The sequence below is a fragment of the Halichoerus grypus genome, chromosome 5 (genome assembly GCF_964656455.1).
Source record: "Halichoerus grypus chromosome 5, mHalGry1.hap1.1, whole genome shotgun sequence".
Taxonomy (NCBI): Eukaryota; Metazoa; Chordata; class Mammalia; order Carnivora; family Phocidae; genus Halichoerus; species Halichoerus grypus.
Genome location: NC_135716.1, coordinates 28,664,646 through 28,690,590, shown reverse-complemented (window position 1 = coordinate 28,690,590; position 25,945 = coordinate 28,664,646). Strand labels below are relative to the sequence as shown.

At 34.4% G+C, this 25,945-nt stretch overlaps 1 protein-coding gene across 1 annotated transcript in view; it reads right to left on the bottom strand.

Moving 5' to 3' along the window:
• The window catches only part of NUDCD1 (NudC domain containing 1), a 65,139-nt gene that overhangs the window by 33,158 nt on the left and 6,036 nt on the right, over positions 1–25,945 (bottom strand). The window contains exons 2-5 of the mRNA XM_078071663.1: positions 20,981–21,135; positions 10,173–10,358; positions 6,881–7,058; positions 3,028–3,210 (exon numbers count right to left, since the gene is read on the bottom strand). Coding sequence (XP_077927789.1) covers positions 3,028–3,210; positions 6,881–7,058; positions 10,173–10,358; positions 20,981–21,135 — 702 coding nt within the window. The remainder of the gene's footprint in view (positions 1–3,027; positions 3,211–6,880; positions 7,059–10,172; positions 10,359–20,980; positions 21,136–25,945) is intronic.

The following is a 25,945-nucleotide window of genomic DNA, read 5'->3' as shown; positions in this document are numbered from 1 at the left end:
TTTTTTCTAATCAGTAAAAGAACATAAAATATTACATACTTCACAGAACTATTAAAATTTAAATGAGTTAATACACATAAAATATTTAATATCAATCCTGTTATTAAATATACCATAAACCCTCACTAAATGTGGGTTATTATTCTTGTTTCGGGGTTATTTTTTATTTTTGTGCAGTTTTGTGTAAACACTTTGTGAGTACTAGATATGCTTGAAGATATAACACTAGGTATGATGTATCTTCTTCAAGGGTCACTTCTATTTGATGTTAAATAAAATTTAACAAGCATGATATTATAGAAATACAAAAATGAATAAATTTTCAATATAAAATTGTTACTTTGGATTAATTTCTAGCTTGTATCACCTTCCTTTAAGCAGGCTCTCAGAGCCTCTCTGATCTTTTTAGAAGTACTTTTAATATAAACTAACTGAAAAAGTTTCAACTGTAGCTTAAAAGATTGATAACTCTAAGCTCCTTAAGGCAAGTAATTTGTTTCACTCAATTTTCTGTCTAACACAAAAGTTACAAGGCAATTTATATGTAATAATGACTCAATGGATAACTTCTGGCAGATATGGAAAGGGGAAGAGTCTACAAAATCACAGGAGCTTTTAGTAAAAATTAAAGGCCATAGAAGTAGACTAAAAGGAAAGCCAGAATTTTTTAAACCTCTCTCCACTAAAAGTTATACAAACAACTAAATAATTTCAATTGTTGGTTGCCGAATGCCTTTCTATGTTTTTGGAAATCATGTTTTAAGTCTTTCTTTTCTTTTTTTTTAAGGTTTTATTTATTTATTTGACAGAGAGATAGAGAAAGCCAGAGAGTACAAATGGGGGGAAAAGAAGAGGGAGAAGGAGAAGCAGGCTCCCCGCTGAGCAGGGAGCCCGACATGGGGCTCGATCCCAGGACCCTGAGATCATGACCTGAGCTGAAGGCAGATGCTTAACCAACTGAGCCAGCCAGGCGCCCCACATTTTAAGTCTTTCAAAGAAAATGCTATTACTTATGTCATTATGACAACACCAAATAGGCAACAGACAGTATCAGTCTTCTTGAGGTTTATAGAAAACAAAACCAGTATATATTCTCAGAAGATTATTTATAAGAAAGCATGCTATAATTAACAAATTATCCATAATTTTTTTAAAAATTAATTTTTCCTTTACAAGTAAAAGCTGTTTATTAGAAGGAAAACAGAAAAATACAGGGATCTGAGGTTCACACTAAAAGGGAAGAAATGACATAATGCTGTATTCAGGAGGAATTAAGTATTAGTGAGATGTCAACAAGAAAAACAACACCTGGACTGGTAGTTAGTGATTTAAAAAGATGTGTCCCTCCCAGGCTATGATCTGTTCTTGGAACCACATGGGTCTCAGCTACTAGGCAGAATGGTTCCAATGTCAATAAGAAAAACAACACCTGGACTGGTAGTTAGTGATTTAAAAAGATGTGTCCCTCCCAGGCTATGATCTGTCTTGGAACCACATGGGTCTCAGCTACTAGGCAGAATGGTTCCAAAGATTAGGGCATTCTTTCACTCCTTTGCAATTGCTCACCAAGAGTTCCAAAGGGCATATGGTCTAGAGATATGAATAGGCTGTTTTGGCTAAGCTCTAGAAGACTTTAACGTTCTAATTAAGGCAGAATTTATTTGGAAAGGGATCTTAGAGATAATCTAACAAAAAACGCATTACATATGAGGAAACCAATTTGTTGAGAGGCTAAATAAGCCATCAAGCACAATTCTCATATTCAAAGGTGCATATAACTATAAACCCGGGAAAAATATTTTTAAAACATTTATTACATTATTATTTTCAAATGCTTTTCAAAGGATTTTTGTTTAGAAAGCTCTAACTAGATAAAAATAGTGAAACTAATTTTTATTTCATATAATCAAGTAACAAAAAAGTACAAAGATTAATATGTATAATTGTTAAATACTGTGAAAATCTCTGTTAAGTAAAATATACTATTCTCTGGCTATAAACATCAGAAATATGAACAGTACTGATTATAGAGTGATGTTCTCTTGAATATAAGAGTACATATTCTTTGTATAGAAATATAATTTATTTATTTGAGAAAGAGCAAGACAACACACGCACCAGCAGGAGGAAGGGGAAAGGGAGAGAACCCTCAACCAGACTCCCTGATGAGTGCAGAGCCAAAGCAGGGCTTGATCCCAGCACCCTAAGATCATGACCTGAGCGAAAACCAAGAGTTGACGCTCAACTGACTGAGCCACCCAGGTGCCCCAGTAAATATAAATTTCTTTTGGAAGACCTTATTACTGTCTTTGTTCTAAAATATTACCTTTATCCATTTATTCATTTAACATTGGGAAAACTTGGTGATTTTGCCCTCAAGAACTTGTTTTCAGGTTAGTACTAAAGTTAAGTAAAAGTACATTAGTATACACCTATAATCAACAGAGTTTAGTTTATTTTAAAAGATTAGTATCTTCAATACTAATATGCTAGCTTCTCGAACACCAATAACAGAGACATCATTTATTCATTTAATAGGTATTTATTAAACATCTAATCAGGTAAGCTAATGAAAAGTTTTTTTTTTTAAGATTTTATTTATTTTTATTTATTTGACACAGAGACAGTGAGAGAGAGAGCATAAGCAGGGGGAGCAGCAGGCAGGCAGAGGGAGAGGGAGAAGCAGGTTCTCTGCTGAGCAAGGAGCCCGATGCAGGGCTCGATCCCAGGACCCTGGGATCATGGCCTGAGCCGAAGGCAGCCGCTTAACCGACTGAGCCACCCAGGCGCCCCTAATGTACAGATTTTTTAAAACATTTTTGGTAATTACTAATTAAAACAGTTCATACTATTTAGGTAGTACATTTTACAAAAGACTATTCTGACGAATACAAAGGGAAATAAAGAAAAATTAAAAACCTGTCTGGTCCTAGTAGAAGCCAAAACCTAACCAAGAAGACAAACCAGCCATAAATGTGTGTGTGCATAAATACACATGAGCTCTAAGAAGGTGAACAGTAAAATTACCTTTGATTTTCTCTGACATGTTCTCATTCTTATTTTCTTCAAGATCTTGACCAACATGAACAAATGTGAAGGACTTGTAGGAGACAATCATCAGACCCTTCCCATCAGGCTCAATAGCAGCATAATGTGGCACTGACTTTCCACGGAGAATATCACGTTTAATAATTTCATATTTGTTATTATCTGTAAGAAAACAAAGTATTTTAGAACAAAAAGATTACAAATAAAACACTATATTATAAAAATATCCTGAAAATATTTGTATATTGGTTTTAATTAAAATTGAGTATTTTAAGTGTACCGTTAAAAGGCATGCTACTAACAGTCTTTTCAATAGGGATAAAAAGATTTATAACCTAATTTTCTGTAAATACACTCCTACTTTAAAATACTAGGTCTGATGAAATTTGCTCTTAGTTGTGCTTTCCAGTGTGGAAAGTAGCACACTACTGGCCATAGGGGCTATTTAATCAAAATTAAGTAAAATTTAAAATTCAGTTCTTCAGGCACCTAGTCACATTTCAAATGCTCAATAGCCACACATGGCTAGCTGCTATTTTATTGGCACACAAATAAATGACACACATAAATGGCACACATATAAACATGTCCACTTGGCAGAAATTTTCATCAGACAGCAGTGCTCTAGACTTTGAAAGTGACTAACTTACTTGAAATATCAGCTTCTGATGGATCTACCTTTTCCTTTACTGTAGCCTGTCTACTTTCCCAGCACGTACATGATAGGCATCTTCTGAAAAGAGCCACACTAAATAAAGGAAAGGTATGGGGTGGACTATTTTTCTGCCTATTCTAGCTATTGATAAGGGGTTTCCATAAAATGAAATGTTTATGGTAGAAATGATTTTTATACAGAGACAGATCTACATGCCAACTGTAATCAAGCAAAAAAATGAAGGGGGGGAAATCGGAGGGGGAGATGAACCATGAGAGACTATGGACTCTGAGAAACAAACTGAGGGTTCCAGAGTGGAGGGGGGTGGGGGGATGGGTTAGCCTGGTGATGGGTGTTAAAGAGGGCACGTTCTGCATGGAGCACTGGGTGTTATACGCAAACAATGAATCATGGAACACTATGTCAAAAACTAATGATGTAATGTATGGTGATTAACATAACATAATAAAATAAAATTTAAAAAAGATACTTAATTTTAAGACATAAATTTTAAGAATGAAATATAAAAAAACTGAATTCTTTTTTGAAAATAGGTGGGCTTTTTTTTTTTTTTTTTTGCTTTAAAAAGTACTCAAACATTACAGTTGAGTCCATACCTTTACTTACACTGTTACTCTATTGAAGTGGGTTGTACTTTAACAAGTAAGCTTCACAATGATCGCAACTCAATGTCACATGTTCTACATAATGATACAATCTGTTCTAAAGTATCTGTCATTTTTTCCCTCTAAATCTTCACCTACATTCACATTCATTTCATACATATTTAAGAACAGACTTGTAAATTTATGAGTGAGCTAATATACTTCCTGCACAGTACATGCAAGGCAGAGTCCTACCTGACTCCAAAGACTCAGACTTAGATACTACATAGTTTATAGGGTGGCTTTTCCCAATATGTGTGCAGGAGAAAATAACAGGTGAATCTCAAGTGAACTCCATGATTAAATAAGTTGGGAAATGCTTGATTAAAATTAAATTGTCCTTTTTACTCAAAATTTCTAGAACTTTTAACATGTTTAATGTGTAACAGGGATATTATACACCCACATTTTCAAATTTATTTGACCACAAAACAATTATCAGATGTTCCACTCAACACAGTTTAGAAAAGCACTGTTATGTTCATTAAAAAAGAAAAAGGAAAAGAGTAACAATTATATTAATAATACTTGGGAGGGGTGAAAGGAATGAGACATTAAGAAGAGTAATGAGAAAAAAAGTGAACCATGGGGAGAATTAATATTCCTAAATTACAACCTTGGGAGATAAAAAGAAAAGTAAGTCTAATGATATCTGTCCAGTAGAGGCAAAGACACAAAGCGAAGGAAATGCAGGTGGTGAAGCTTGAGCAGAGTGCCTCTACATTCTGGTAAGTTATCGTGAACTGAGCCACAGCTGTCACAGAACCAGAGAACAGGAGGAAAAATATGCACCATGATTTCTCTGTAAGTTGTCAAGTTACGTACCTTAATAAAAAAATTAAAGTTTCTCTTATCTAAAGTAGAGACTGGCAAAGTATGGCCAGTGGAGACAAAGCTGAGTTTATGCATATTTTCATATGGTTTGTGGGCTAAGAATGAATTTTATACCTCTTTAAATGACTAAAAATAATCAAAATAATATTTAAATACATGTTAAAGTTATATAAAATTCAAATGTCCATAAATAAAGTATTATTGGAATACAGCTATACTCATTTATTTATTATCTATGGCTGCTTTTGGACCACAGTGGCATAACTGAGTAGTTGTGATATAAATTGTATGGTTACCATCTAGCCCTATACAGAAAGTTTTCCAATACCTAACGTTTTAAGTTACTGTGTTTCTCCAGAGATGAAACTACAACACTGGGAAAAACAACAAATTATATTAAACAGTTCACAGAACCAATCTAGGAAATTTACTCAGCTTACTTACAAACTATTCTGTTACATATATATGTATATACACACACACATACATGTACATATATGTACATATACACATATTCATTTTAAAATAAAAAAGCCCTCTTAGAAATCAAACACTAATAGCCTTTATCAGATTGTAAATTTAACAGTTAACTCTTGAACAACATGAAGGTTAGGGACACCAATGCCCTGTGCAGTCAAAACTCTGTGTATAACTTTTGACTCCCCCAAAAAACTTAACTACTGATGGCCTACTATTGATTGGAAGCTTTACTGATAACAAAAACAGTCGATTAACACATATTTTGTATATGTATTATATACTATATTCTTATAATAAAATAAGCTAAAGAAAGTGTTATTCAGGATATCATAAATACATTTACAGTACTGTCCTGTATTTATCAAAAAATATTCGTGGACCTGCACAGTTCAAACCTGTGTTGTTCAAGGGTCAGCTATAATTTAAGGCTCATAAGTTAAATGAGTAAGTTAATAAAAACTGAGAAAAAGTGGGGAGAGTCATCATGGAAACAAGCTCCCTCAGTTCTCAACTACAGAAAAATCCACTTAGTTCTCAATTAAAGTAAGAACTAATAAGCAATGGCGAAGAACAAGGACACACCATTAAAGGAATCCTAATTAATAAATGAAAAAATAACTCCTAATGTCCAAGTTAGAAGCCTGACAGAGAGATTCGAATAGACCAAGGGTTGAGACTTTTCTACACGTGGAAGCATTCTAGGTAAGAAAAGCCAGCAGTTTTCCTGAAGGTAGAAACAAACAGCAAAGTTCAATTAGATTCAAAAGAAATCACAGTTATGATTTAAGGAAATAAAGGTATTTGTTTCCGTCTAGGTATTTATATTTAATTGATACTTCAATTACACTGTCATTTATAATTTACATTCAACAATATATGTATTACATACACACAAGAATATATGTATATAGTCTTGTATATACTGAAAATAACACTTAAAATTCTTCTAAAATTATGTAAGAATGTCTTCTTTTATACAGAAAGGCATAATTGACTATGGAAGCACATTATTATTTTTTCTATAATCCATACCGGAAGGGAAACTATCTACAGGAATTCATTCCACTAGGTGTCGGGTATTAGATCACAGCAACACCACCCAAGAAAAAGTCAACAGCATTTACAGGAACAGCTCTGCATTTCAAAATCTACCAAACGGTGCCAACCACTATGGATTCACAATGTTGTTACATTTTACCTTTGTTTTTTCTTATAGTGACCCACTCCAAAGAAACATAGAATCCACTTCCTTTCATATCCAATGCCTCTTTCTCTATTCGAAGAAGTAAGGTAGTTACTGAATGTTCTTCAGCATTCAGCAGTAAGACACTGTGAATTATGATAAAAGGATTCCCAAGCTCTTCATTAAACATAATCTACCAAAAAAAAAAAAGATTACACATATAAAAATGTACATATTACACAAATGCAGGTAGCACAGAGGGGATACACAAAATTCTGACAACACAACAACTAATTTGTATACTATTTATTACAAGGAATAGAAAAATGAAAAAAGCCTTTAAATAAAGGTTACAAGTTCAAATAACATCTTTGAAGAAAGAACTTTTTAAAAAATGCCTATTTGTTTGATAGAGAAAAGTGATCAGTACTCTTGGCTTAAAAACAAGGAAAACAATATGGCATCCAAGCAGCATAAAAAGAAGAAAGAGAACTAGAAGCAACCTCCTAGAAAAGAATTATACAAAAGAGGACATGAGTCAGTCAATGTTGACTCCTTTATCTCTTCTCCTATCTTGTGTATGATTTATTTCTGCTTTGCTCCTCTTAGTTTCTGAATATTGTTCATGTTCACGCACATGTGTGCGCATGTGTGTATGTATGGTTTTTCCTATTGTTTTTGTATTGTTCTTCTATTTGTTTCTTAGAAGTCTGCAAAGGTCAGAGTCAAAGGAATTGGAGACACCACTAAAACTTCTTTATTTCTCAAAAATAAAAGAGCCCCTTTACATTTAAAAGTTATAATTCAACAAACTATTTAAATATAATACTGAAGTGTCTTTTTTTTTTCTGAAGTGTCTTTTTAAAAAGCAAATCCAATCACTATTCAGAGACACAAAATCTTAAATTCTTTTTTCTACCACAAACACAAAATCTAAAGAACTATTATACTTATTTAAGAGTAAATAATAAAGAAGAGCTATTTTAAGACTGTTCACTAAACAAGATTTTTGAATAAAAAAATAAATGGCTGAAGAAAATATACAAATGACAAAAGTTAGCTTTAAAAAAAAACAAAAACAAAAAACCCTTTATCTGGAATCCCATCCTATCTGCTCCTACTTGAAAGCCTTATAAAGAAAAGTGTGCTTTCGTGTCAATTCCCTAAGTGTTTGAGCACCTCTGCCAAAATTATTCAAATAGTAGACCTTTGGAATCCATTCTGTGGTCTTCCACAAACAGAAAATAGCAAGAACAGCAAAAAATACCTCAAATACTCAAAACTGAGATGACAGACAGGTTCTAGTTGTTTGACTGGGTTTTGCTTTCGTTTGGGGGACAACAGGAGACCAAAGGGAGAAAAGAAAGTAAATTTTGTCAGGTACAAGTAGCTAGTTTATTGCTTCCTCCTCTTCTTTCTATTTCATGTGAGTGAAAGGGACTGGAATGAGACGAGGGAGTAGATGTCTAAACTTTTATAAATTGTCAGGCTGAAGTTTCCTGTCTCCTGAACAAGCCCAGCAACTCAAGCGTGATACGGCTGATAGCAACGCCCCCATCATATTAGAGGCAACACACTTGCAAAGCAGGCAGTCTTCCCGTCTTCCTTTATTTCTCTTTCTACACTGCAGTCATCACCACCCTTACTTGGCCCCCTTATGCCCTCCTGTATCCTCCAACCATTCCCACCTTTAGCTTCCTCTCTGTTCCACCAATTGCGCAAAGTCCTAAAACTCTCCTAAGTTGTTTCTCTTAAAGTGACCAGTATTCCACAGTATCCCTCCCACCTCAGTTAATGCCCAAGTCCTATCCCTGTCCCACTTCCCCTCTCCCCAATCAAAACTATTATTAATTGCAAACATCTCTGAGGGTGATTTCATTACAGCAGTGTATACTGAAGAGGGCATGAAGTAAATTTAAATTTAAAAGAATTTTTAAGCGATTTAAAAAATATTACTAAAGGCTTAATATGCACCAAGGGGATATACATAGCATAAACCAAATGATTTATAAATCTGTATGAATTTCCTTATGGCAGAGTATGCGGTGTTATTTTTAAGCTGAAGGTAAGCTGGGTCAGTGTGTCTCTTTCTGCTCAAAACCAACAGAATCCATAGCTTGATAATACATAAATTCTCATTCTCCTGCCCCTTACTCTCCAAACTCCTTCCAAATGTTTCAGATAGCTATGCTATTTATGTATCACACTGCCTCAGTAATACAAAAAAAAAGAAAAAAGATAAAAATTATTACTGGAGGCCACAGCAGAAAAATGTCACAATGTCCAATGAATATTTAAATCTGTGACTACAAAGGCCTGCAAAGGCCCCCTACAAACAGGCTACTGTTGTTTTGGTTATTTATCATGTTTTTTGTTTAGTTTTTTGAATTACTATAATTTGGTAGTATACCATTTAATATAACTTAGTAAGAAAGGCAAGCCATTTGGTTCTAAGGCCTTCTTGATTTCTCTCAAACAATTAAAGCCTGATCTTTGTTAGGCATTTGATGGTCTGATAAAAATATTTTACAAGATGTAAATAAATTAAGTTCATATTTCTTTATCTACACAGAACTAAAAGGCCACCTGCTGAGATTTAGACAATAGCAGTACCACAATATAATTAGTATTAACTCAGTGTCATTCTTTCCCACCTTCAAAAACTGTGGCTCTAGAGAAATTAATTCCTTATTTATTATTATTAAAATCCTAATCTGCCCCTCAGATTTAAAAATGTTGCAGTTTTTAGAAAACTGAAATAAAAATAGCATCTTAGAGATTGGCACATTACTATATTTATGTTATAGTGCATTCTTCTAAGTAGGGAATACTCTGGTAAACTCAGCATTTGACTAATGGCAACTTATCAGATAGCTAGCAGAGTGGTGCCTCAGAAGTGTGCTGGGTCCATAAAGATACCAGCAAATATAACATGTGTAGAGGAGAAAAGATATCCCAATGTAATTCTTGGCTAACTCTTCATCAAGAAGGAGACAATGTTAATACTTTAGTGTACTGCTTTACACATAATATAAAGCATTCAATAAACATTCGCTGAACAAATGAATGCAATTCTTGACAACTGCAATGACCCCAGATCAAACCAGAAATGGTTAAGATACCAGTTTTGTAAAAGGTATATATTTTATAATTTAATTAAAAATTTCCAAAACATTATATATTATAAAAATGAAGAGGTCACACATAAACCATGCCCAGAAAGAGTTATTTCAAAATCACTAAGGTCTAATTTATACATACTTTCCAGACTTTGCTTAAATCTAAAAAACAAAAAACAAAACCGCACCTCCCATTTTTCAGAAGCACTATTTCCACGTTCACCTGTACCAATGAGATATAATCGTCCAGTTCCATCTGACAAGGTAACCCAGGTAGAAGATGTGAAATGGATAGATGCACAAAGACGACTGTCGTATGCTGTCAAATCTGTGGGAAGTCGAAACACTTCTCGTGGTTTTCCTAAAGCAGTGTCCTAAAAAGAAGCCAAACATTATAAATGAATCCTTCCCTTTCCTTGATCCATATGCACACAGAATAAATATCTGCAGTGTAGTGGTTACTCTCTTATTCAAGAGAAGGTGCCTAATTCCCCTCCCTTTGAGCATGAGCTGTACAACTCACTTCTAACTAATAAAATATGGCAGAAGTGACAGTTTGTGACTTCTCAAACTCGGTCATAGTTTCTGTTACATCTTCTATCTTGCTCTCTTTTGGACTGCACACGATAGACCCACATGGGGAGGACGTAAGGGCTCCTCACAATAACCAGCACCCTGTGAGCTATGTGAAAGCCCTAGTCGAGCCTTCAAATCACTGCTCTCTGGGCTGACATCCTGGCTACAACTTCATGAGAAACCTTGACACACAAACCACCTCACTAAGCCACTCTGATTTCTGACCCACAAAAACCGAGATGAAAAATATTTATTGTTTCAAGTCATTAAGTGTTGAAGTAGGATATTACACAGCAAGAGATAACTAATACCCTGTAGTAATCTGGTCTTCATTCTTAAATTTAGAGTTAATGATCAGTATTTTTAACTAATTGGAAATACTACATCATGTTCTAAATGCCTCCAAAGACATCAGCCTGTGGTATGAAAACACTACACTTAGACTATTAACAATTTAGGTTTCTACTAGCACATTTTTATTGTATCGATACCCTTAAAATTTAAAGCTGTAAGATGGATTGCAACATTAAACTGTTTTACAAGAAAATATATAAAAAGGTCTGTATTTCAGGAAACAAACATCTTATACATCAGATGTACTCAATTCAATAATTTGTTGTTGTTGCTAAAGTTTTAGGTTTCAGTTAAGAGATTTTCCTGCAGGCCAAAAGTAATTCTTGATTCATGTATTTCATTCTCTGTTCCTAGAATTACTTAGATAAATGCATATATTAACAAAATTTAAGTAAACAAAATGTCCTTACCAGCCACAAGTTTTTTAGTGACCCAAGTCTCTTTCTAAAGCATCCAGTTTAGTTTTCTTTGAAATGGCACCTTTCCTTCTTTTTGTATTCATATTTTAATGATTTACATAATACTGATTAAATAATGAAAATACAATGACAAGCCCAGCTGGCATAAAGTTTTTAGTATGCCCATATCTGAGTAAAACTCAACTAGCAGAAACAGAATTGTTATCACCATAGTACTGAGTAGCCTACTAGCAGTAAATATTAAGCTTACTGTGGTCTCCAGTCAGTATATTATATGAAGGGAAGAGAGAACATCAGTTACTCCAGTCACTCAATTAAATGGAGGTCAATTAAGAGATATTTTACTGCAGGCTGATGTCTATGTAGGCGTTTAGAACATGATGTGGTATTTCCAATTAGTGAGAAATAAATGGGAATGGTCAAAAAATGCTATTGGGATACTACAGATCTGGAAAAAATTGCCCTTTCCCTCACAGCATACACAAAAATCCCACATTCCAGAGAGATTAAGGTTTAAAGAAAAAGTAAAATAAATTTGTTAGAAGATTAATCACATTTTAATCTCAGGGTCGAGAAAGTCTTCCTGTGAAAAAAAAAAGACATGTATGAGACACGGAGAAAAATATTTGCCACAAGAATAAGACAGGACCAGCATCCATAGTATATAAAAAACCTTAGCAACTCAAAAAGAAATACATGACTATCCAAAATGTTTAAATGGGTAAAGACATGTATAGGAAAACTATGGTTAAAAAAAATTAACCAGAAAAAAAATCACCTAATACAAGCCCAATCCTGTAATAAATCCTTTCCAACATCCTCTTACTGAAACACTTGGTTCCCCACAGTGTAGACTCTCCTCTGCTGTAAAATGTAATAAATACAACTTGTTCAACTCTAGATGAGTACCTGGCATCTTTGTCTGAAGAGCACTGGTGGAGGAATGGTTAATTTTGAAATATCCATCCTTTGAAATACCAAATATCTGTTAAATATGCAGAAATGGATTTATAATACTGACATAAGATCTCCAAAATAATAACTGAAAAAAAAAGTTGCAGAATAGATACAGTGTGAATCCATATATATTGAAACAACAAAATGTTGTGATTTGACAGCAGAGAGTAAGGTGTTCACAGACACATGCTGGTCTGTTAACAGTGTTTACCGCCAGAAAGGAAAAAAAGATCGTAGTGCAACTGGCATTAGGGAAGACTGAGGTAAGGGGAAACTTTCCATTTTTGCTTCAATACTTTGCTTGACTTTTTTTTTTTTTTTTACACTGAGCAATTTATGTGTAATATACATAGTTTAAAAGATATTAATAGGATAAAATAAAATGGGACTCCTTCCTCAAAACAGCTGTTTCAAAGTAAAGGTTTCTAGTGGTCTCCCCCACTACATGCCCTTCACTGCATCTAATCTAGTGAACCACTTGTTAAGACAAATGCACGGCTTAAACCTGTTAAATCACTACTTCATCGCATCATTTCATATACAGTTACTAAGGTTGTTTTAAGCTATTTTCTTTTAACACTAAGCTATTTTCTTTTCTTTTTTTTCTTTTTTCTTTTTTTAAAGATTTTTATTTATTTATTTATTTGACAGGGAGAGAGCACAAGTAGGCAGAGCAGCAGGCAGAGGAAGAGGGAGAAGGAGGCTCTCCACTGAGCAGGGAGCCCGATGCAGGGCTCGATCCCAGGACCCTGGGACCATGACCTGAGCCGAAGGCAGACGCTTAACAACTGAGCCACCCAGGCACCCCTAAGCTATTTTCTTTTAAATACAAGGTTACACATAACCAAGATTGCTGGCAGTCTAATTATTAGATAGATGATTTTGATATCCAATAGAATGAAAAATAATCAAGTACATAGATGTAAAGCTAAAAATTAAATTAAAATACAAAAGAAAATAGTCTCTCTTACGTAAGTTAAATGATAGTTTAAGTGAAAGCGACCTGAATGTTCCTAATTTTTGAAATCTAATTCTCAAAGGGTACATTTAATTTTAAATGGACTGTATGCAATAAAATATTTTCTTCTGTAAATCTTAAATTAGAGTATTAAATTATTTCTGAATAACCTCCACTGACAGTTTTACGAAGTGTCCTCATAATAATGCTTTATGATATTGGCATCTATAATGTCTTTGTCCCACCCAATCATTTTCTTCCAGACAAAAAAAAAAAAAAAAGGTTAATGTAACTATGTTCAAAGCTGTTGAAAATAATTCTGCACTAACATTTCACAGCTGAATGGCAAAAGAATTAAAATTTCAATGATGAATGGAACATTTACTGAATAACTACAATGTATAAGCATCGTATTAAATAAGTGCTTTGATTTTTTTGCCATCTCATTTAACGATTACAAAATCCTCTGAAGTTGAAATCATTATGCACACTTAGAGATAAAGAGCTCTGTTCAAAAAGATTAAATCATTTTCCTAGAACTCCAATGATAAGAAAATGGCAGGGCTAAGATTCAAATTCTGATTGACCCCACTCCAAAAGTTGATGGTCTCTCGTGTATTCCAAACTTTCTTGAGAGGAAACCATTACCCAAGTTTTTCTAAACAAATGATACCTCAGATCTCATTGCAATTTCTAGAATACTCCCTGCAAAAACAATAAGAATTGTGAATGCATCTACCATATTCAGTTTTTCTTTAGACTAACACATTATATAAAATTAATTAATTAAATTCCTGGGTCAACAAAATGTAATACAAAAATTATAATATCAATATATTGTATATAAGCGACACAGTAAATAATATATGAACTATATTTATGAAAAATAACTCTAAATGGGAGTTTGAGGGCCTCTTGTCACAGCTACAAGAAGACAAGGTTTGAACTGACAAGGCATTTTTCTAATACATATATGTTTATAGAAAGCACTACCCAAGTTTAAAGAAAAATGGTCAAGAAAAATTAAGTAAGGATGCCATTTACTAATATTATCACACACTGACATTTAAAATTTTGCCCTTTTAAAAGGAAGTGATCTTTTTATGGAGAAAGACTTTCATCACTAATAACTGTTAAGTTTATTTGAAAGAAAAGAAAACTTCCTTTTTCCTTTCTCTTTTTTTGCTAAAGCTATAAGAAATGATGTTTTATTAAGTGGAATTTGAGTAATGTTTCTATAAAACATAAAACTTTTAATAATTCATTAATAACATACAGTTCAAAGAACTTACTCCTCCTTTATTTTTTTTTTCTTTAACCAGGTAAATACCTGGCTCCCTATTAATAAATGCAACCATAGAAAATAAGGTAAGATTCAGGTCTAGAGATGCTAGTTTGGAGATACTGGCATGCAACTGAGCTTGACTAATAAGCAGTTACAGTATGTTACTCATTCCAAGACACAGCCTCACAAGTGTGGGCTTCACTTGGAATCCAGTAACTCTCCTCCGATCTTTAAGTGCAATTTAAAGAGGCACCATAAGATGACACACTTCTTTAGGAGAAACAAACTAGTTTTTCAGCTAAATGGAAAAATAAGTTATAAAAGAATTCCCTAAATATTAAGAAACAAAACACATTACTTTAAAAGAAGCCCTAATACCCTAATAAAATGACAACATAAGAGTTAAATTTTAAAAACACTTTTTTTTTTTTTGCTTTCCTAAGGCATTTTCTACTTTCTAAAAGCACTTCCTCCCAACTGACATTTCTCTAAAATTAAGGATTGTAAACCGATAAAATAAACTGACTTGGAAGTATAATGCCTCTATAAACCTGTGTGTTGAACTGCTGCCATCTGCTGGCTCCTGACAAAACCTCAAGGTCAGACAATTGTGTGGATTTCCTTTCTTGGGCCCTACAGCCACAATAGTGTTTAGCACGGATTTAACAGGGTGGAAGTATTTGTAAACCAGCCACTCCAAAAGAATCTCTCTGCGATTTGTGCATGTGTGCCTCTGACTCAAAAAAAAAAAAAAAAAAGAAAATTATATATATATATATATATACATATCAGACAATAAAATGGGTATTAGAACAACTTTTCTGCTTAAATAAAAAGCCAACGCGTAACCAGTGGCCAATAATCTTCACCTGCCCCCAACACAGAAGTTCAAACAGGTCCGTTTCCTTTTTTGCTGATCAGAAAAATAGTAAGAAATAAGTGTGGCATTCTTCTGCACCGCAGGTGAAGAGCTTCTCAAAACTTGGTCACTGGACCACAAGCAAAATCATATGAGGTCCTTGATAAAATGCAGATTCCCAGACCACAACCAAGCCTGACATACTGAATCTGAATCTTTAAGAACCATAACCTGAAATTAGCTATTATTAATTATTCCAAGTGATTCTGATGTGCAATACAGTTTGAAAACCAAAGACAAAAGCTGAATTAAGCAGAAAACAAACTAAAATAACCCCAGACAAATAAAATAAAAATAAAATAATAATAAAAATACCCTTCTAAAATTTGATTAAGGAAAAAGAGAAAAAATAGAGAAAGGAAAAACAGAAAGATAATCTTAAGAGCATAAAACATGCAAATTTACAGCAACAAATCTGAAAAGAATAAGAAGAAATGAACAATTTTCCCTAGCAAAAAAGTGTATTATTAAATTACCAAAGAAACAGTTTGACTAAACCAATTACCACAGAATCAACTGGATAGGTAATTAGAAGACTATCACTGAAAAGGACAAAAAGATATATAATAAAATAGGTCCAAAGAGGATCTTTATTTAACATATAAGGAAAGGGTCATTCCAGTCCTAAACTGTTCCAATTCCAGAAATCTCTCCAATTCCTTTAAGGAAGTGAGCAAAACGTTAATGAAAATCTGACAGATATCACCAAAAACAAAATTAAAAAAACTATTAATTTGTGAAAATAAATACAAATATAATATACATATATAAAATATGTGTTAATCAACTTTATGTTATCAGTAAGGCTTCTGGTCAATAGTAAGCTATTAGTTAAGTTTTAGGGACTCAAAAGTTGTACTTTTCTACTGCAAATTTTTGATTGTGCAATGGGGGGAAGGGTTTAGCACTAAGATTCCCAGTATTGTTCAAGGGTCAACTGTCAATTCACAGTCTGCTGTGAATTAATAAACTAGAAGAAACTTTATTTTGTATGCTGCAGCATTCCCAGTGCCTACGACAATGTGTAACATATAGTAGGTATTCAATAAATATTTTGAAGGTCAAGTGAAGAGTATAAATTAGACTATGTGACTTAGTTAGGCTCTGTAAGTCAGTATTAAGAGAATTTCCAGATTTTAGATTTGTCTTCCCAATCAAACAAAACATAACAGAATCTGAAAAATATAAGTCCTTAAATTTAAAAGACACAGTTAAAATACAAATTATGCATATGCAGAGTATGGACATGTATAATCATGTATAGATAACACACTGCACATGTATGCATATAGGGCATTTTGCTCAAATGTACACACTACTCAAGTAGATAGTGCATATAGAGTGTACGTGTATATTGTCTTTAATGAGTCCATAGGTAAAGAGACTAAACTAAATAAGGAACTATAACTAGTTATTCTAAGATGTCCATAGAAGCCAGAGAATAGGTCAGAAAAAAGGGATCAAAAACATTAGTCTTTGCCCTGATTCCACATCAAGTAAGTTATCTTAATAAAATTACGGCATTTGATTTCCTGTGAAAACTTCCCAACGGGAGAAGAAAACTATACTGACCAGTCCACACTGCTTATAGTATTTCAAATGCTATCACTAAACTTTCATTCCACATTTCCAATCAATCTTGTGACTTAAAATGGTTTTAGTATTCTAAATCATGATTACCAACGAGTGAATTGATAAAACCAAGTTTCTGGCCCAAAACTGTGACCCTATCCACACCCGTCTCCCGGCCAAGCATAGTTAGAACTAAAATGAATCAAACAATCAATCTTTCTTTTTAACATTTCTCTTTGCTTAACACAGAATAACATGACTGTTCCTCCCCGCTTCAAAACCTGGCCTCTACGCACCTTGCCATCCTCCTCTCCAACCACAGCCTGCATACTATTTAGGTCCTTCTATACATACTCTTGTGTTGCAGCAAATCAAGCTAGAGTGCCTATAGTGCACACACATGCCTGTGGGAGTTTGCTGAACGTGCCTCTTAACTTCAGGTGCAGACACAGCTGCCTCAAGCTGCATGGCAAACTAATTGATCCTTCAAAATTCTGTTAAGGGGCGTGACATCTCTTCTGAAACTTCTCTGAACACTTCATCTTTCGACATTTCTCATTTCCTTCTCCATACTATGTCTGCATCCTGTCCCTACTTCCACTGTTACATGTTATCAATTTATTTGTATATGTAGCTACAAAGCACATAACAGCATTCAATAAATGTTTGCTGAAGAAAAATAAGTATTTATTATTCACTAAAATTATTTATCTCAATAAACCAAAGACTCATACCTGAGCCTGAAGAAGAAATAATAAGAGAAAAATCCTATCAAGAAACCAAGCCTCGGTAGCTCAGTTGGTTAAGTGGCCAGCTCTTGATTTCGCTCAGGTCATGATATCAGGGTCCTGGGATCAGGCGCTGTTTAGGGCTCTGTGCTCAGCAGGGAGTCCGCTTGAGGATTCTTTCTCCCTCTGCCCCTCCCCCCCCCACACATGCTCGCTCTCTTTCAAACAAATAAATAAATCTAAAAAAAAGAGAAAGAATGCGAAAAAGAATGCAAAGCCAAGGGGCGCCTGGGTGGCTCAGTCGTTAAGCGTCTGCCTTCGGCTCAGGTCATGATCCCAGGGTCCTGGGATCGAGCCCCACGTCCGGTTCCCTGCTCGGCAGGGGGCCTGCTTCTCCCTCTCCCACTCCCCCCTGCTTGCATTCCTGCTCTCGCTGTCTCTGTCTGTCAAAAAAATAGATAAAAATCTTTAAAAAAAAAAAAAAAAAGAATGCAAAGCCAACTCCAAAGGATAAGAACAAGCTTTAACCAGCTGTTATTATTTCTACAAACATACTGACCAAGCCTCCTGCTGGGTGGCAGGATTATAGAAATATAAGAAAAACCCAGGGCGTAGACTAAGGGTTGGCAAGCTCTAGTCAATGACCTAAATCTGGGCAATGTCATTTTTAAAAATAAAGTTTTATTGGAATTCAGTCACATTCATTTACATATTGTCTAATGCTGTTTTCATACCACTATAGCAAAACCGAGTAGTTGTGACATAAGACTGTCTAGCCTACAAACCCTAAAATATTAATTATCTGGCCCTGTGCAGGAAAGGTCTGCCAACCCCTGGTCTAGAAGGAATTCAAAGTCCACACAGAGCTGAGGGCCAATTGTTTGAATATTCCCGGAGGCGCAAAGGGAGGATGTCAGGGAAAACTTAATAGATGAGATGGTTTGCTGGGACTTAAAGACTGGGAAGCAACCTGACACAGAACTAAGGAAGAATGTTCCAGGTGGAGTTAATCACATGGGAAATGGGCTGAAGGCACAGGATACAGAGCATATCCCGGGAACTGCAAGAGTTTGGTATTGTTTGGGTATAGTGAACAAAATGGTAAAACACAAGGTTGGAAAGAAGGGCACCATAAACTGCATATACCAAGATGAAGAGTTTGTATTTTAAAAATATATATCACGGGGCACCTGGGTGGCTCAGTTGGTTAGGTGTCCAACTCTTGGTTTCAGCTCAGGTCATGGTCTCAAGGTTGTGAGATCAAGCCCCACCTCTCCCTCTCTCTCTAAAATAAATAAATAAAATCTTTAAAATACATACATACATATATGTGTGTGTATATATATATGTACACACACAACACTTTGTGCTTACACTTGCCAAAGAATCAAAAACAGACACAGAAAAAACGAACCACTTCTGGAAGGACACACAGGAAACAAAAAGAATTTACAAGAAAACACAAATAAATGGGAAAATATTCCATTCTCATGGACTGGAAGAATCGATATTGTTAAAATGTCCATACTACCCAAAGCAATCTACAGATTCAATTCAATCTCTATTAAAACTCCAATGGCATTTTCACAGAAATACAACAATCCTCAAATTTGTATGGACCCACAAAAGACCCCAAAAAGCTAAATCCCAATCTTGAGAAAGAACAAAGCTGGAAGCATCACGCTCCCTGATTTCAAACTACTTTACAAAACTATGGTCATCAAAACAGTATGAAATTCAAGACAATGGAACAAAATAGAATCCAGAAATCAAATCACACACATATGATCAACTGATTTACAACAAGGAGCCAAGAATATACAATAGGAAAAGGACAGTCTCTTCAATAAACAGTACTGGGAAAACCTGACAGTCACATGAAAAAGAGTGAAACTAGACTACTATATATATATACACACACACAATACAATATTTTATTTAGCCATAAAAAGGAATGAAATCCTGCCATTTCCAACAACATGGATGCACCTTGAGGGCATTAAGCTATGTGAAATAAGTCAGAGAAAGACAAATACCATATGATCTCACTTATATATCAAATCTTAAAAAAGAATCAGATTGATGATTCTGTAGATGCAATGTAGAACTATGCTAGAAGGAGGGAGTAGTCAGGAAGCTATTATTATTCTACTTACTGTTTAAAGCAAATACACTAATAACATGAAGTAAAATACAGGACGAAAATAGCTTGAAGGATATAAGAGAAGTACAAGGAAATATATTATTGTAAAGTTTTTATAGTAAAATATTAAGTAGAGGAAGACTATGATAAGTTAAGGATGAATACTATAAACTCTATATTAACCATTAAAAAAATGATAATACAAACGGGTTTAGATAAAAGCCAAAAGAGAAAATTAAATGGAATTTTAAGAAAATTTGCTTAATCCAAAAACAGGTAGGAACAGAGAGCTACAGAAAAAAAGAACAGACGGGACAAACTGAAAAGATAGCAAAATGGTAACATAATCCAACCATATCAGTAATTACATTAAATATAAATGTACTAAGCCCTTCAAATTAAAGGACAGATTGTCATGCCAGATACAAAACAAGACCCAACTACATGCTCTTTACAAGAGATGTACTTTAAAAATAACAACACTGTCATGTCAGGATGGCTGAGTGGTCTAAGGTGTCAGTCAGACTAAAAACAACATTGATAAACTGAAAGAAAAAGGATAGAAAAAGATGAATATTACTAATAAAAAAAAGCCAGCACAACTTTATTAATATCAGAAGATTTCAAGACAAAAATCATTCCCAGAGTCTAGATATGAAGAGGGGCATTTCATAATGCTAAAAGGACAAATCCATAGCAGACAAAATGTTTGTGCCCCAATTAACACAATTAAAAATACAAAAAGCAAGAATCAAAAGGAAAAATAGACAAATCGAATGTTATAGTCAGTGTTAACACTTCAGGTTAGAAAAAGCAGACATGAACAGTTACATCAATATTGATCTATAAAACCCATTGGAGTAGTTGCTCATTGGTGGGAGTGGAGGAGAATACTTCAGTGTAACAGGAACAAAGGGAAAAATTAAAACTGAATTAAACAGAATAGAGCCTTATACAGATTAATGATAGGAATGATTCCATATATTAAAGATACATGTACCTCAATTCTCTGGACACCAGATTAAAAATGAAAATTAAGAATCAAATTTATTGGAAAGTCCTAATATTACAGATATTTTTCTTACCAGCATCACTGTTAAATTCATAACTCTTCCAAGGTTATCAACGTAGTAGACACTGTCTTGATACCATGAATCACAGTGTAGGTAATTATACATTCCAAAAGCATGCATGTGTTCCAGTGTATATTGATCATCTCGAAGTTTTACTTCTGCCACGGCTGAAATATAAGAAAAATAAACATACACATCACAAATTTGTCTCAGATTATTTCTTTCTGCAGAATGCTTACAAGGTGAAGAAACTGCAGAAAGCTAATCACAAAGGCCTTTGGGACAAATTCACTATATTATTCATTCTAAAACAATTTCTAGGCGCTGTGTATAGAGGATAAACAGTAAGTAAAATTGAACGATCCCTGACAGTAGTCATAAGAGAGGGTTTTTCATGCCATTACCATCTCTTCTTCTAGGCACCTCTTCCTTGTAATTATGAATAAAAAGAACAGGGAAATTCTAAAATTGAAGATCTCCTGTCTTTTGGGCAAATATTAAGTATTTTATAGGGAATTTTTATAGTTTTTAAAATGCTTTTACCTCTATTATATCTCATTCCTTTTTTAACACACATTAAGAAATAAAGATAATGTTAATGTAGTTCATTTAAGTTTTTAAGCAGGAGAGTAAAGTTCAGATTTGAATTTATAAAAGATTACTTATAACTACAATATGTAAAACAGACTGAAGCAAAGTAAGGTAAAATCCAGTGTAAATATTAATAAAATGAAACCTCACTAAAAATACAGTGGAGAAGCTAGCAGGGGGAACCCAACCATTCAACATCAATTACAGGAAGTACTGTTAATTACAGACCCCAACAGCACAATATTCAATAGGAAAGAATCACCAATTACAGGCCCCAAAAGGGAAAAGATGTACACTGCATCTCCTACAAGAAATGGCACTACCCCTGCAACTCAGTTAATGAGAAATCAACATTACCCTGTACTCGAGCTTTTCAGTGGACTTTCATTCAAAACAGCCCCTCTCAACTTCCTCCTCCTTCTCCATAAAATAACTTCCCTCTCCTTTGTTTGCTGAGCTTGCCTATGGTTTTGCTGTAGCTTGCATGTCCCGAATTGCAATTCTCTAATATTCCCAAATAAATCCATTGTTGACAAAATAACTTGGCTGTTTTATTTTTATGGTTAACACCAGGAAGATCCATTAGAAAGTTATTGCAGTCATCTTCGTGAAGGATGACTGACTGAAGTTTGGAGGCATTTCAGGGATAAAATCGTAACTTTATTATCGATCTGATGAAGGTTGAGGAAACTGCTATTTATAATTCAAGGAAGTATTTATTTTATAAGGAACACTTAGAAATACATATTCCACTGATTAGGAGGGAAACAATCAATTCTTGGTTTTCTAGCACCACAGTGTGGATGAAACTCAATACTGCAAGAAATGTGCAAGGTAATATAATGGCCCAAATAATAATAATGATATGACAAATACATTTTCTTCATATTTGTGCCAAAGACCCTGAGCAATCCCAAACAAGCCAGAGACTTCTTAGCCCTCTGCCTTATTATAATAACTCATCTGTGAACATTAGGGTTCTGGAAAACCATTATTGGGTGACTATAATACAGCCTAAGTCTTCTGTTATTGCATTTGGACAAGATAATTTACTAAGTTATTAGGACACAGAAATGAGCATAGGGTATATTACATACTTAATAATTTGTAAAAGCTTGTTAGTGTATAGAAAAAGCCGCATCTCTGTCCTCAAATGAGAAAGGAAAAGTTATCACTGCATTTTTCATGTAAACCATCTTGAGTTTATAAAAGGAGAGGCAGAACAACTGAAAGGAAAAAGCAGTGTCCACAATGTAACAAACTTAATCACTGGCAGCCTCTTTCATAGAACCTCCTAAGAAAGGAGGAGGAGAGTAAGGAGTCTCAAATCTCTGCTGGGATCTTGGAAATGGTGGAAGAAGGTGAACCTCTTTAAAAGAAGGCTAAGAGACCAGAGTAGTAAATATTTTATTATTTAATATTATCTTGCATTGGAAATAAAAGAGCTTTGCTAAAAAAAAATCCTTCTCTTTTTAGTCTTTTAAAAAGAACTTAGGGCCCGACAAAAAGAAAATCTCCCTTAATCTTTACCTAGATTTCTCATAAAACATGTATGAAACCTCAAAAACCTATAGTTTCTCATTCACAAATTATTTATTGAATGTCTACTACATGTACTGTGCCTGGCATGGGGCATACATTGGTAAGTATAAAACAGACATGATCCTTGTAATAGTGTTAATAATGGTTACAATTACTGCTTCTTGTCCTTTCAAAATAGTATATACTGTTATGTTGAACCACAGGAAATTGCCAATATTCAACTTTTTTTTTTTTTAAAGATTTTTTATTTATTTATTTGAGAGAGAGAATGAGATAGAGAGAGAGAGCACGAGCAGGGGGAGGGTCAGAGGGAGAAGCAGACTCCCCGCTGAGCAGGGAGCCCAATGCCGGACTTGATCCCGGGACTCCAGGATCATGACCTGAGCCGAAGGCAGTCGCTTAACCAACTGAGCCACCCAGGCGCCCCAATGTTCAACTCTTCTGACACCAATTAAATATGATTCATTCTAATACCTATATAAGCAGAATACAGTTTTTAAAAAAAGCGGGCATAGAAACAAAGAACATTAAAACGTTAACTTACAAAGGCCACCTCTTAGACTATTTATCTTCTAATCATACCCAATAAATTAAGTCTTTTCGCCTAGTTACTGAGTTTGCTATTTGTGTATAAAGATGTAAAAAAAAGTACAGTAACCCCCTGCCCCCTTATCTGCAAGGGATATGTCCTAAGATCCCCAGCAGATGCCTGAAACCACAGATAGTACTAAGCCCTATATATACTTTTCTTCTTATACATACATACATACCAATAATTAAACCAATAATAGGTTTAATTTCGAAATTAGGCCTAGTAAGAAATTAACAATAATAAAATAGAACAATTATGGCAATAACCTGTCATAAAAGTTACATGAATGTGGACTCTCTCTCTCTCAGATATTGTATTCACCCTTCTTCTGGTGATGCTGTGAGATGATAAAATGCCTATGTGATGAGATAAAGTGAGGGGAATGACATAGGCATCATGATGTAGTGTTAGACTACTACTGATCTTCTGACAATAAATACATCAGGAGGACGATCACCTGCTTCTGCACCACAGGTGACATGGGTAACTAAAACTGCAGACAGTGAAACTAAAACTGTGGATAAGATGTAACTACTGTGCAAGTCCATGTTATGAATTCTGAAGTAAGATTTACGGAATATAAGAACTAGAACTCAGAGCATTGCTCCCACTAACCTATTTTATATAATGCTTCTGCACAAATTAACATAGTCATCTACCCCTCTTGCCCATATTTTCTACCCCAAGAGCAGATATGAATTTTACAGTAACCTCTACATAAATTCAATGGGTACATAGCTCTTTTCTCTCTTTACTCCAACTATAGCCTAAATCTTCACCAGCTTTTACTCTCCCTCCACTGAAGAAGAGTCCAGAGACCACATACATTAGAAAAAAGCATGAGCTTTGACACTGTCAAGCAGTTTAAGTTACTAGCCTTTCTACCCTATCTCCTCATCTGTAATGAAATTTAATTTATACTTGTCCTATAAAATTATTGACAAGCGTAACCTTAAACCATGTAAAGTATTTGCTATATGACACGTAAGAAGAAAAAGTGTTGATTTCCCTGTTTCTCCTCTCCTGTCCAAGGTTAATTGTCACATAGTTCTTTATTATTCCATTCTCTTCTACCTCTTCTAGAATAAGAGGGAAGTATTGGGCACTCACACAAGGCTGGGAACTATGACTGTTCCCAACAGGTAGAATGGAGAAAACGCCTAATTCACGGGATAATGGGTAGAGTACACAGAAAACTTTTGTCTCAGTAGTGCAGAATATTAGCCCTAAACTGAACACTGCTCCAGACCAGCCTAACAAATCATAAAACACTAAATGAAATTAGTCTGTTTCCAGTAACTCAGTTGCATCCCAGAATAAAGTTGACGAAATTTGTAAGAATACAAATCTATCCTCTAGCCAACAACGTAAAATTCACAATTTCTAGCATCCAGTCAAATATTACTACACATGCAAAGAGGGAAAAAAACCAAAACCCATAATGAAGAAAATAATCAATCAACAGCTCAACATAACTGACAGAGAAGTTATAACTAGCAGAACACTGAAAGTTATTAAAGTATATTCCTATGTTCAAAACAATAGACATGAAAAATGTAAAAAAGATGAAAACTATACCTATGACGAAAAATACAAGTAATGGGATTAATAACAGGTTAGACATTGCAAAAGAAAAGATTAGTGAAGGTAAAGGCATGAAAATAGAAATTATCCAAAATAAAATACAGGAAAAAAGAACAGAAAAACACACACAAATCAAGAGCACTGATGAGCTGGGATCAATTTCCAGCAATCTAAAAATGGGCAACTGGATTCCTCAAAAAAAAAAAAAAAAAAAAAGGAAAGAAATAATGGCTGAACACTTTCCAAATTTGAAAACTATAAACCCAAGGATCTATCTAGATAGACCAACAAACAAAGCACAAAACTCATGAAGAAAACCACCCCAAGGCACAACATAATCAAACTGCTCAAAACCAATGTAAAAGAGAAAAAAGACATGTCATGTATAAAAGAATAAAGATTGGAAAACACCAGATTTCCATCAGAAACAAAAGCGAGAAGACAGTGGGGCAACATCTTTAAAATACAGTTGACCTTAGAACGACACATGGTTAGGAGCACTGACTGGTACACATTCAAAAATCCACCTATATCTTTTGACTCACCATAAACTAAACTACTAATAGCCTACTGTTGACCAGAAATCTCACCAATAACACAGTCAATTAACACATATTCTGTATATGTATTATATACCGTGTTCTTACAATAAAATAAGATAGAAAAAA